At 48.5% G+C, this 12,839-nt stretch overlaps 1 protein-coding gene across 7 annotated transcripts in view; it reads right to left on the bottom strand.

Annotated features, from left to right (window-relative positions):
* Window positions 1-12,839, bottom strand: part of SPECC1 (sperm antigen with calponin homology and coiled-coil domains 1) — a 285,514-nt gene that overhangs the window by 197,170 nt on the left and 75,505 nt on the right. For all 7 annotated transcript variants that reach the window (XR_005783992.1, XM_040453091.1, XM_040453086.1 and 4 more), the window contains exon 2: window positions 4,902-5,072. Coding sequence is in view for 6 of the 7 variants with exons in the window: in XM_040453086.1 (XP_040309020.1) it covers window positions 4,902-5,072 (171 nt within the window). In the remaining variant the exon portion in view is untranslated. The remainder of the gene's footprint in view (window positions 1-4,901; window positions 5,073-12,839) is intronic.

The raw sequence follows: 12,839 nt of genomic DNA, 5'->3' as shown, positions 1-12,839 counted from the left end.
CACGGACCGCGAGATCGTGACCTGGCTGAAGTCGGACGCTTAACCGACTGCGCCACCCAGGCGCCCCTCATTAATAAGTATATTAATGAAGCATTTTAGGGGAACCTGGGTGGCTCGGTCGGTTAAGCGTCCAACTCTTGGTTTTGGCCCACGTCCTGATCTCAAGGTTTGTGGGTGGACACTTCAAGGGCTCAGCTGCCACACGTGGCTAGTGGCTATTTCATTGGGCAGCACAGGTGCAGAGCAGTCCCTGAGAATGATTACGGAAGAATGACTGGGTCCCCAAGCCTCACGCAGAACATGCCTAAACTACCAAAGACCCTGCTTCCCTCTTGGCCACGGGAGATTGGGCAGGGTCAGTATACGACTCAGGCCTAGCTAAGCAGAGACCTTTCCCAATTTTTTGCTGCTTGTTTGATTTTGTTCTTTGCCGAATCAATCAGAAGTAAGCAAAGCAAGTAACTGGAAGTAAGCGGCCAGGTCTTTCGAGAAGATGCGGGAGGCTTGGCCACGCTGGCAGCCAGGCTTCGTAATACAAGTTGAAGGAGAACAGACGTCAGCAGGAGACGGAGCAGACGGACAGAGGCACGCGGACATGAGCGACAGAGAGAGAGTCCTGGGGTCTTCCAGTCCCCGTCCCGGCCTCCCTGAACTCCAGTCTTGCACCTCTGTTCCCCTGGTGACATGGGAACCTCAGATGTGTCCAATCCGTTTCTTTTCTGCCGAAGCTCGCTCAAGCCAATGCTCTGTCATCTGCAACAAAGGCAGTCCTGACTGATAGACTCGAGCCTTAGAGACGGCCAGAGTGGGGCGGCCTGTCTGCGTCAGGGCACCCCAGGTGCTTTCCTTTCCTGCGCTGGGCTCCAGCGGCACAAGGAGGACTTGTGGTAACAGCACCCGGGGCCATCCAGGCTCCCAGGCCCTCACCCCGTCCCCATGCTGCTCCTGTAACTGGGGCCTATTTCAATAGGGCATTTCATTCCACTTTGGTGGATTTGTTTCAGTGTTCCTACTTGTGCCGGTTCGAATATATCTGTCCATGCTGTATGTATCCATTGACTATAAAGCAAATATAGTTAAGATGCCAACTGTGCGTCCAGGTGGTGGTATATGGGGCGGGGGGGTCACCGTCATTCACCTTCTCTGTGTGCTTGCCATTTTCAGAGTAAACTACTGAGGGACACAAATCTTTTACCTGCGACTACAGGGGGAAAGGAGAGAATGGCCAAGGCAGAGAAACGTGACAAGGGCTAGAAAAGGCACAGGCTTGCTGTAGCCCCTTCTGCTACCCCTTCCCTCAAACGCTGCCATTCTCTTTACAGGGTAAGACCTGGAGACCCCAAGAATCAGAAGTGACAACAGAGATATTTGCTTTTGTCCTGACATTTTTTTCCTGTGGGACAAATTTCCAAAAACACTTAGGGGCGCCTAGGTGGGTCAGTCAGTTAAGCAGCCGACTCCTGATCTGGGCTCAGGTCATGATCTCATGGTTCGTGAGTTCAAGCCCTGCGTCAAGAGGATTCTCTCTCTCTCCCTCTCTCTCTCCGCCCCTCCCCAGCTCTCCCTCTCTCTCTCTCTCTCTCAAGATAAATACATAAACTTTAAAAAATAAACAAAAAAGCATACCTATCAGTGGCAGAAGCAACCAACATTTCATTGTTCTTAGAAAACCCTCCTGAGTTTTAGACCTTGTTATTAAACACTGTTTTTTGTTTTTTTTTAAGTTTATTTTGAGAGAGAGCACACACACACACACACACACACACATGCACGAGCAGGGGAGGGGCAGAGAGACAGAGGGAGACAGAGGATCCCAAGCAGGCTCTGTGCTGTCAGCATGTAGTCCGACTCAGGGTTTGATCCCAACAGCCGTGAGATCGTGACCTGAGCCAAAATCACGAGCTGGACGTTTAACCGACTGAGCCACCCAGGCGCCCCTAAACACTGCTTTTAAAAACATCTCGATATATTCCAGGAGCTCTAATGGTCTTAAGTATATGCATTAATTTAAAATCTGCATTAAAAATGTGTCCCAAATGTGCTGTAGGTCAAGAATAATAAAAATAAAAGCCACGGAAATAATGAGCAAGTCCAGGGCAACAGAATGATAAACAAAACTGTGTGTAGATCACTCTCTCCACGTGTTACTCCTCAGGACAGCTACCTAGCTTGCCTGAGCTCTCACAGCTAGAAAGGGCTCGAGGCAGGATCCCGACTCAGCCTGGTCTGCCCCGCCCCCAGCCCGTGCTACTCTCACTCCAGGCCGCCATCACACTGCCGCTCCCAGCAGACCCAGTGGACTTAGGCATTTGATGAGTACTGAGTGTCCAACCAGGGGACAGGTGCTTTTCTAAGCGTGAGGGACAGAGCTGTGCAAGAAACCAAAGAGCACACGGTCCCTGCCCTCATGGGGCTTACGTTCTAGCCGCTGCGAGACAGATACTCGCCAGGCAGGTAGTAAGAGCGGAAAAGGAAAATGAGGCGGGGTGAGGAGGGTGCATGGGGGGCCACTTTACAGTGAGTAGTCAGGGGTGACATCTGGTAAGGTGACATTTGAGCAGAGACTGAAGGGAGACGTGGCAGAGGAACAGGGGTGGGGAGGAGGAATATTCCGGGCAGAAGGAGTGCACCCGGCTCGTGGAGGGGCAGTGCCGCTGGGCACCGGGAGGCTGTGTGGCCGGAGCTCGGGGGGCAGGGCAGAGGGGACAGCAGTGATGTCTGAGAGGGAATGGGATCTCCAGGCCGTCACCGGCCACATCAAGGACTTTGCTTTTCATTCTGAGTGACACGGGGAGCCCCGAGGGACTTTCCCGCAGAGAGGTGACGTGACAAATGCGGTAGAAGGACCACTCTGGCGTTAGCTGAGAACGGAACATAGGGTGCAAAGACAAAGCACGGAGACTGCCGGGGAAGGCTGTGCAAGGAAGGCGGTGGCATGAGCCGGGTGGTCCCAAGGGCGGCGGTGGGAGTGGGCTGGAGGTGACATCGAGTCTGATGGCAGAAGTGATGGCGTTTTGTTGACGGCCTGTGGCACGTGAGAGAAGCAGGGCCCAAGATGGGGCCACGGGCTCTGGCGTGAGCCACTGAGGGGATGAAGCTGTTCAAGGGGAAGATTCGTGAGGAGCAGGTTTGGGGGCAGGAGAGGGGGAGGGGGAGGAACCCATCTGGGACATGTTATATTCTAGGTGCCTTTCAGACATCCAAGAGGCGAGGTCACAAAAGCCGCTGGAGGGCACCTGGATGGAGACGCAAACTTGGATGTCATCCACTCATACAGCTGATCCCTGAACAGCGCAGGGGTTAAGGGTCCCAATGCCCATGCAGTCAAAAATCCACATACAACTTTTGACTCCCCCCAAACTTACTAATACCCTACTATGGACCAGAAGCCTTACCGATAACATAAACAGTCAATTACCATGCATTTTGTATGTGATACGTATTACATACTGTATTTGCATAGTAAGGTAAGCTAGAGAGGAGAAAATGTTAAGGAAATCACAAGAGAATAGACATTTACGGTACCGTACTGTAAAAAATCGGCATATGAGTGGACTCGTGCAGTTCAAACCCGCATGCAAGCGTCAACTGTAGTATTAAAATTCACGAGAACAGGCGCTAACACCTAGAAAAACTGTCCTCAACAGGGACAGCGCTGACCCTCAGGGAGCATGCTGGAAATGTGTTGGGGGCATTTTTAGTCATCACCCCAATTGGTGGCGCCACTTATATATTTAATGGGTGAGAGAACAGGGAACCCAGACAATCTTGCATGTGACAATCTTGCAAAGACATTCCCAAAGGTGGCATGCCTTTTTATTATTATCTGAGCCTCAAGCATCCTCTTGTTTTACACGTAAAAACAACGTACTTCCGGGGCGCCTGGGTGGCTCAATCAGTTGAGCATCCGACTCTCGATTTCGGCTCAGGTCGTGATCTCACAGTTCGTGGGTTCGAGCCTCACACGGGGCTCTGTGCTGACGGTGCGGAGCCTGCTTGGGATTCTCTGTCTCTGTCTCTCTCTCTCTCTCTCAGAAATAAATAAACATTTTTTAAAAATGTACTTCTGGCACAGCTTTAAGATGGGCACATGGAACATTCTGAGAATAACTAGGGAAGACTGCATTTTGGTTCAGAACTTTACCAAGAGTGTTCACCATTTGAAAACCATCACGTCACTCCCTCAACATCCGTCGTGGTATGTGAGTCATCGACACGACGGGCCTGGGTCAGTCTGTGTCACAGCTACCACATCTGCAGTGCTCTGAGGGGCACCTCAGGCCCCTCGGCAGTCGTACGCAGGCATATGCAGATGGGAATACGGATTATTTAATTATAAACTAACTGCCTGTCAGTTTTCTTTTCTCATTAGGATGTTCTTTTGATTTTCCAAGAGTATGTGTGCAGGTAGGTTATAGTGTCTCTGACTCTCATCTCCAGATCGTAAGGGAAGCTAGAAGAGAGACGAGGCCCCAGAACTGCACCCTGGGCCCACCTGGCATTGGAAACCCAAGGGAGTAGGGATTTGCTGCTGGGGAGCCAGGAGGAAACTGAGCCGAGAAGGTATTCCCAGACGGAGGGCGCTATCAACGGTGTTAGCATGGCTGACGGCCAAGTCAGACAAGGATGGGGCACTGATAACTCCACTTATCAGGCCCATGAAGATCATTGGTGATCTTGACCCCCACCTCATGCGGTACTGAGGGCAGAACTCTCTCTGGAGAGTCCACGTAATCCAGGACAGGGGATCCCCTGGGACCCTCCTCGGAGCCTCCTTTCTGGCCTTGAGAGGCCACGGGTCTCGCTTACTGCCCTCTTCAATCCTCCGCCCAGGCCCCCCCTCCCCCCACCCCCTGGGGGCGCCCAGCAGCCCTACGCCAGGCGGGCGCTTCGGTCTGTACCTTGCTGAGCCGGGACTCAAACGCCAGCGAGGTGGAAGACTTAGAACTCTTCATGCCGGAAGAGGCTGCAGGGAGGGGCCGCGCACGGTCCGCCCCATGGCTGCCCGCTTTGATGACTGGACTCCAGGCCTTGGCCGCGCTCCTCATGTTTGTCCTAGAGAGGCCGTCCTTCTGCACAAGACCGAAAAGAAAAACACGTATGTCCACAACTTGAACACGCTGAGTGGCGTCGCAGAGCTCCCCCCCCCCCCCCCCAATCTCCACCTTCCCTCTGTTATCGCAGAGAATGGGGGCTTCTGAGTGGACTTCAAGATGAGGATTCTGCGTTGAAGACGACACCTTTGCATGAGGCTACTTTTTACAACCTCGCAGTGGCTTTTACCAAACTATTGAAAACGTACATGCAATATTATTGATGCTCTGACGTTACAGCAAAAGGACGGCTCCTGGTTGGTCAGGGTATTACTATATTAGCATATGGTATAATACATACTATTATCACACTACAGGATTAGACTGTATACCCACACACTATATATATACCTATCCCCTTAAAACAGGTCAGCTTGGGTTAAGACCTACTATGTCCACAGGGCTTGCAGCTTCAGGGTTGATAATGACACAACCTACCTAATTTTCAAATAGATATAAATGAATTACTTCAAAATTGGAGTTCATAGAAGCATAGCCGTTTTCTTCTTTTTGGACAAAAATGGGTATCATTTAAAAACTAATGGGAGTGCCTGGGTGACTCACTCAGTTAAGCGTCCAACTTCGACTCAGGTCGCAATCTCACGGTTCATGGGTTCGAGCCCCCCACTGCTATCAGCACAGAGTTCATTTTGCATCCCCTGTCCCCCTCTCTCTCTGCCCCTCCCCTGCTCTCTCTCTCTCTTTCTCTCTCTCTCTCTCAAATAAATAAACATGAAAACAAATCTTTAGAAAAATAAAGCATTAATGGCGCATATTTTAATTGGTCGGATCTGACATTGGAGCATATTTTAATTGGTCGGATCTGACACTGTAGAGCAGTTACCCGCCCCTAACAAAAACATTTTATGGAAGAAACATTGTGCAAAGTGGCAGGATGTAGTTAAAGGCCTAAGGGGAAAGCCCACATACAAAGTTGTGGAAAGCAGCCTGAGTCTTGTGATCAGCACTCAGGGCTCTCATTCCTGCATGAGGTGTGGCCCGCCATGTCCTGACCTCCCTGAGCCCGTTTCTTCCATCAGTAGCACGATGGGACAGGAGTAAATGCTCTCTAGGGGCTCATTCAGCTCTAACTCTGCCTCCTCGGATTCTCATGACCAAGGGTGTGACACAGAATACCAAAACCACAGGTGATGCCGCATCCTTTCAAAGAAACAAACCAGGAGCGCCTGGATGGCTCAGTCTGTTAAGTGTTAGGATCTCACAGTCCGTGAGTTCGAGCCCTGCATCGGGCTCTGTGCTGACAGCTCAGGGCCTGGAGCCTGCTTCAGATTCTGGGTCTCCCTCTCTCTCTGCCCCTCCCCTGCTCGAGCTCTGTCTCTCTCAAAAATAAACATTAGGGGCGCCTGGGTGGCGCAGTCGGTCAAGCGTCCGACTTCAGCCAGGTCACGATCTCGCGGTCCGGGAGTTCGAGCCCCGCGTTGGGCTCTGGGCTGATGGCTCAGAGCCTGGAGCCTGTTTCCGATTCTGTGTCTCCCTCTCTCTCTGCCCCTCCCCCGTTCATGCTCTGTCTCTCTCTGTCCCAAAAATAAATAAACGTTTAAAATAAATAAATAAATAAATAAATAAATAAATAAACATTAAAAACAAAATTTTTTTTATAAAATAAAGAAAGAAACCAGAAAAATGCACTTTATTTTTATTTTATTTTTTTTTTCAACGTTTATTTATTTTTGGGACAGAGAGAGACAGAGCATGAACGCGGGAGGGGCAGAGAGAGAGGGAGACACAGAATCGGAAACAGGCTCCAGGCTCCGAGCCATCAGCCCAGAGCCCGACGCGGGGCTCGAACTCACGGACCGCGAGATCGTGACCTGGCTGAAGTCGGACGCTTAACCGACTGCGCCACCCAGGCGCCCCAGAAAAATGCACTTTAAAAAACACCAGCAGGTGACTGCAAACTCCAGCAGCCACACTCATAGAACCTGGAGGTCTAATTAACGGTCCCTGACAGAGGGGTCATAGTTGGTGCCAAGTAGCCCCGGGAGCCTCACCACATCCCACGAGACCCCATTAGCCACCAAAAACAAAAACAATAGGCCCCCTCCCCAGCCTAGCTCGGGCTGTGCCCTCTTCCTGTTTGTTGTCTCCTTTTCCTGGCTGGGGGACGCCATTTCGACCGACAGCACCCCTCAGCCAGGGCCAGCCAGCTTCTCTTCCTACTTAAAGTGATTAGCTCGAGGTGGCATGTGTCCAAGATTCTACCTGGACTCATTCCACCGCCCTGCTGTATACCGGCCACGCGAACATGGCTACAGGTGAAAAAATGTATTTAAAGACTTTGCCATTGTTTTCTACAAGAGTTTCTGAGAAAACTCATCCATGATTTCAGTTGTATGATTAGTTCTGAACCTTAGTAGTCTCAGCTTGGTTTCAGGTATTATGATTACTTTTTTTATTCTGTATTACTTCTTGTGCATTTTATTGACGTTAGCACCAGTTATTTTTCGTTCTTGGCCCACAATTTTTTTTTTTTAGGTTCATTGATTTATTTAAGTGATCTCCACACCCAGTGTGGGGCTCGAACCCACGACCTCAAGATGAAGAGTCACATGCTCTTCTGAGCGCGCCAGCCAGGCGCCCCTTGACCCACAATTTTTCATGCTGGTTTCCATGGCAACAGTGAGCGCGTTCTTGGGTTGACAGCTACACAGTAACTAATTTCATTAGGACTCCCCTCGTTAATGAGCTGACATAGCCTGAGTGGTTCTTGAAGAGAATTACTGAGTACTTTCACCAGTTAGTACAGAACCAACCTGTAACATGTCAGTCTGACTTAGGAAGACGCCTTAAGTAAGATACCTGTTTGATCAAGGCATCCTTTTACGTTATGATTACAACGACTTTGTAATGACTAACACAGGGCTTACTTTGTGAAAACATAAGGTGATTCTGCTGTCTTAGTCAAAACTCAGGATCTAAACTCTCTTAGGAGTTGCCCTCTGGCAACAAATATGGCCACCTTCTGGGCAGAGCACCTGGAAAATGTTCAACTCTTTTTCAAAGACTGAGAAGTCACTTGCTCGGAGGCAAAATTCTCAGGGTTATTCCACTTGTATCATTACTCCTTTCTTTATTCTCCTAGAACTCCCTGAACCCAATCAAATTATTTCCAAATGGATGTACCCAGACGGCTTGTCTCATCTGGACCGCTCCTGCCTGCCATGATCTTTTCTTGGCTCCCTTCTCTCATTTTCCCTGTTATTTTCCCCAGACTAAGCCTTCTGTTTCGACCCATTCACCAGCCAGATTCTTCCCTTCAAATTCCACCTTCTTTCCAAATGCAAAATATACGGGAATGAAATAATTAATGTCCCACTCACACGAACCAGGAAGAGAACCCTATAGGGAGGGAACGTGCCCGGGATGGGACTCCCAGAGTAGTATCGGGCTCTGTAGGATCAATGCAGCTTCCCAGGGATGGGTGAGAGGGTGAGAGCTGGTGAGAGCTGGCCCAGCCAGACCCAGTGCTGGCTTTGCGCCCTGCTCCCCTTTCTCATGGTTTAGGACATTATTAAACTTCTCCCCGCCCGACATCCTCAGCCTGAACCAGTGTCTTCCTAGCGTTCTCCGAGTCTTCTGGAGACTGCCTATCTTCCCTTGCTCTGCCCACCCCCAGCTCTGGGCTCTTCTGGAACAGACTGGGAAGGCTTATGCTCAGACCTATCCACTGGCAGTGCTTGGCCGGCTTTGGCCCTGCTCTCTGTTCACTTCCAGGAAGACTTCCTGCCGGAAGGGGAGCAGGTGCCCATACGCCCCACTCCGAGACTGTTGCAGACTTTCACATGCTCCACTTCTGACACAGGGAACCAGTTAGTTACGGAAACACTGCAGTGACGTGAGAGCAGCTACTCTGTGCCACTCCGAGCCTGGCAAGGCATGGCTAAGTGTTTTTTGTGGGTGTCTCTGTAAATCTTCACCGTAACCCTATGACGTAGGTAGGTATCGCCCCCACTTTACAGATGGAGACACTTTCTTTGGATCAAGGAGGTTAAGCGACTTGCCCAAATCACAGAGTTTGTGATGGGGCCAGGATTCAAACCCAGCTGTCATTGGCCCTTAAACGTCAAGGATGGTATGGCCTCTGTGAATAATCTTTGCTCACAAGGAGGACTTTTGGATCCAACGCTCCTGGTCCAAACCCAGTATCGCTGCTTGCTGTGTGAACTCAGGTGTGCCTTTCCAACACTGATTCTCAACATGTTCACCTAATAAAATGGAGTCGTTACGTGCAGATGGAAAGAAAACATGGATGCCGAGGGCCAGGCACACAGAAGGCGCTCAACGACTATAATCTGCCTTCCCCACAAACACTGTGACTGTGTTCAGTGGAGGGTGGCTCTGCTTTATTATCTCAACATTACACAGCAATGGATCGATTAAATCCATGTCAGTGGCAGGAACCAGACACACTAGACTCAAGGAAAGTGCTCCTCCTGTACACAGAACAGCCACTTTTCATGTGGAAACATGAAAGAGGGAAAGCAGAGGAAAATAAACACTGAGGGCAGACACCCTCCCATCATGAGAATTGGCCCCAACCTTAATCCTTAATGCAGCCTAGCTTCTGAGAACACAGGTACGAATACCGGGTGATTCAGGCTTTCCTTCTGGATGCGAGTGAGTGACAGAAAATAAATAGATGAACTCTCGCCAAATACAAGACTTAAAAAAAAAAAAAAAAAGGTTTCCATTGTTAATTCCCTGATTTCTGCAAATCCTCCTGAACCATCTCAAAGGATCCAGCTGATGAAGGAATTACAATTAAATCTAGGAACCCACTCCTGCAGGGGTGGGAAGAGCGTCTTCCTGGGGCTGTTTTCTTTAAATTTTCCAACAGTTTTATTTTCTTACCAAGCTTCTTTCCTTTCCAGAACGGAGTTAAGACTTCTATTTAAACCATAACTCATAAATTGTGTGGCATAAAGTAGAAAAGAAAAGAGAGGGGGAGTGGGGCGAGAGGGAGGAGGTAGCAGCTATTTTAGGAATATGATTAGGTGCCTGGGTCCCAGGGAAAGTCAGAGCCCAAGCACAGGTCTCCCACTCCCTCAAAACACATTACTCTGCTGCTTAATCGCTGCCCGCAGAACTTGTGTTGGAAGGGCTGTTTCGGGGCCTCAGCTTTATGACCTTTTTAAGGCAAGAGAACAGAAGGGCGATGGGGAAACCATTCTGGACGATCACAAAATAATGAGTGTCTGCGAGTGGGAGAGGCACTGAGGTCTTGACTACAAGTACAATAAGCAGCAGGAAGCGGGAAGCCGAAGCATTCAAGTCTGAGAACTAACAAAATAAGAATGTTCACATAGCTCAATCACCAGGGGACTCGGCAGGAAACAGAATGTAAGGGAGGACCACGCTGAAAATATCTAGCTTGGGCTTTTCAGAACATGTGCTGAGTTTGCTCTTGACCTCAACAGTAGTGGCTATCAACTGGGGTGTGTGTGTGTGTGTGTGTGTGTGTGTGTGTGTGTGTGTGTGTGAGTGGCTCTGCCCTCCAGGGGCAGGGGAGACGTGTTTAGTGGTCACAACTTGGGGTGTGCTACTGGGTAGCCCCAGAGATGCTATTCAACATCCAAAGGGCAGCCCCAACAACAAAGAAATGTCTGCCCTGAGATGTCAGCAGTCAAGGTTTAGAAACTCAGTACTACAGGAAGAATGAAGAGTCCTCGGATGCTGGTTCAATTTCCCATCTAACACCAAAATGTTAATGCTGAGAATCTGTCTGGGGAGCAGCCGAGGGAATCCCGGATTTCAGCTGGAGCCACGGGAAACTCTTCAAAGTTTATTATTTCCTGTGTTCTCGGGATGAGAAGTCATCTCTTTGGCCTTAGATTCCTTCCCGGTAAAGAAGGAAAAGGACAGATGTCCATGTAGCATTAGAAGAAAAATGGCACACTGAAATTGATCTTGTCAGCAGAAGTCACTCAAAGAAAACAAGAGCCAAGAAGTAATAAACCAAAATCTAAATAGAAAAGAGCATTTATACATCACTAGCCACACCATCTCAAACCTGAAAAAAAAAAAAAAACACACTTCAAAAATGGAGTAAAGAACTTGCAGAAACCATGAAATGCGGCCACAAGGCAGAGATCCATAACAAATAGGGTGTAATCTGAGATAAGACACAGAGGAGGAGTTGAGCCACTGAATATGAAATGCAGGCCCTGGAGAGAGGCTATAATCTGGGAGCTATATTGAGACCAAGAGTTCAGAATCACTGCCTGGGGGCCATCCTTCTGTCTCCAAAGCTGAACCAAGAAGCCAACACCCCAAGGAGTGGATGCCCACTAATCAGTAGTTATTTCCTTACCTATAATGTGGCTTCACATCAAAGAAATAAAGGTGAATGAGGGGCACCTGGGTGGCTCAGTCGGTTGAGCGTCCAACTTCGGCTCAGGTCATGATCTCACAGTTCCTGAGTTCAAGCCCCGCATGGGGCTCTGTGTTGACCGCTCAGAGCCTGGAGCCACTTTGGATTCTGTGTCTCCCTCTCTCTCTGCCTTTCTCCCCACCCCCAGAAATAAATAAACATTAAAAAAAATTTTTTTTAAGTGAATGAGCTAAAGCAGGAGAAAAGGAGATGGGAACAAAATACTTCAAGAGCTCTTTCTATAGAAATAGTTTAAAAACATCTATCAAAGGGTAACTAAGAATAAAAACTAAAATGTAGTGCCAGGACCATTCAATAGGGAAGGGCAGTATTTTCAACAAACGGTGCTGGGGAAAACTGGATATCCACATTCAAAAGAATGAATTTGCACCATAAACAAAAGTTAGCCCAAAATGGATCCAAGACCTAAAGGCAAGAGTTGAAATTGTAAAATGCTTAGAAGAAAACACAGGAAAAAACTTTGTGGCATTGGATTTGGCAACAGATTCTTCAATATGGCACCAAAAGCACAGGCAACAAAAGAAAAATCTATAGAAACTGGACTACATCAAAATTTACAACTTATATGCATCAAAGAACACAATCAACAAAGTAAAAAGGCAACTCGTGGAAGGGGAGAAGATACTTGCAAATCACTTATCTGGTGAGAGGTCTGCTATGGACTGAATGATGTCCCCCACTCTCCCCAAATTCATATGTTGAAACCCTAGTCCCCAGTGTTAGTGTATTTGGAGATAGGGCTTTTAGGAGGTAAATTAAAATTAAATGAGGTCACAAGGGTGGGGTCCTAATCTGACAGGATTGATGGTCTTATAAATGGAACTGAAGAAAGACCTTGTAAGGGCATAGTAAGAAGGCAGCCGTCTACAAACCAGGAAAGAGCCCTCACAAAGCACTAAACAGCCAGCATCCTGATCTTGGACTGCCCAGCCTCCAGAACTGGGAGAAATAAATGTCTGTTGTTTAAGCCACTCGGTCTGTAGTATTTTGAAGCAGACAAAAATAGGGCTAATATTCAGAACATCTTTAAAGAACTCCTACTACTCAACAACAAAACCAAACATGATTTAAGATGGACAAAGAACTGGGATAGACATTTCTCCAAAGAAGATATGCATGGCCAATAAGTACATGAAAAGCTGTTCAACATCACTAATCATTAGGCAAATGCACATTAAAATCACGACAAGATACCGCACCCAACCCATCAGCATCGCTCCTATAAACAACAGCAACAAACACAAACTAACAAGTGTTGGAGAAGATGTAGAGAGATAGGAACCCTTGGGTACTATCGTTGGGAAAGTAGAATGGTGCACCTGCTATGGGAAGCG

Source organism: Herpailurus yagouaroundi, unplaced genomic scaffold, assembly GCF_014898765.1.
Source record: "Herpailurus yagouaroundi ecotype Mexico unplaced genomic scaffold, PumYag 208, whole genome shotgun sequence".
Lineage (NCBI taxonomy): Eukaryota > Metazoa > Chordata > Mammalia > Carnivora > Felidae > Herpailurus > Herpailurus yagouaroundi.
Note: the sequence above shows the minus strand (reverse complement) of the source record. Positions and strands in the feature narration are given on the sequence as shown.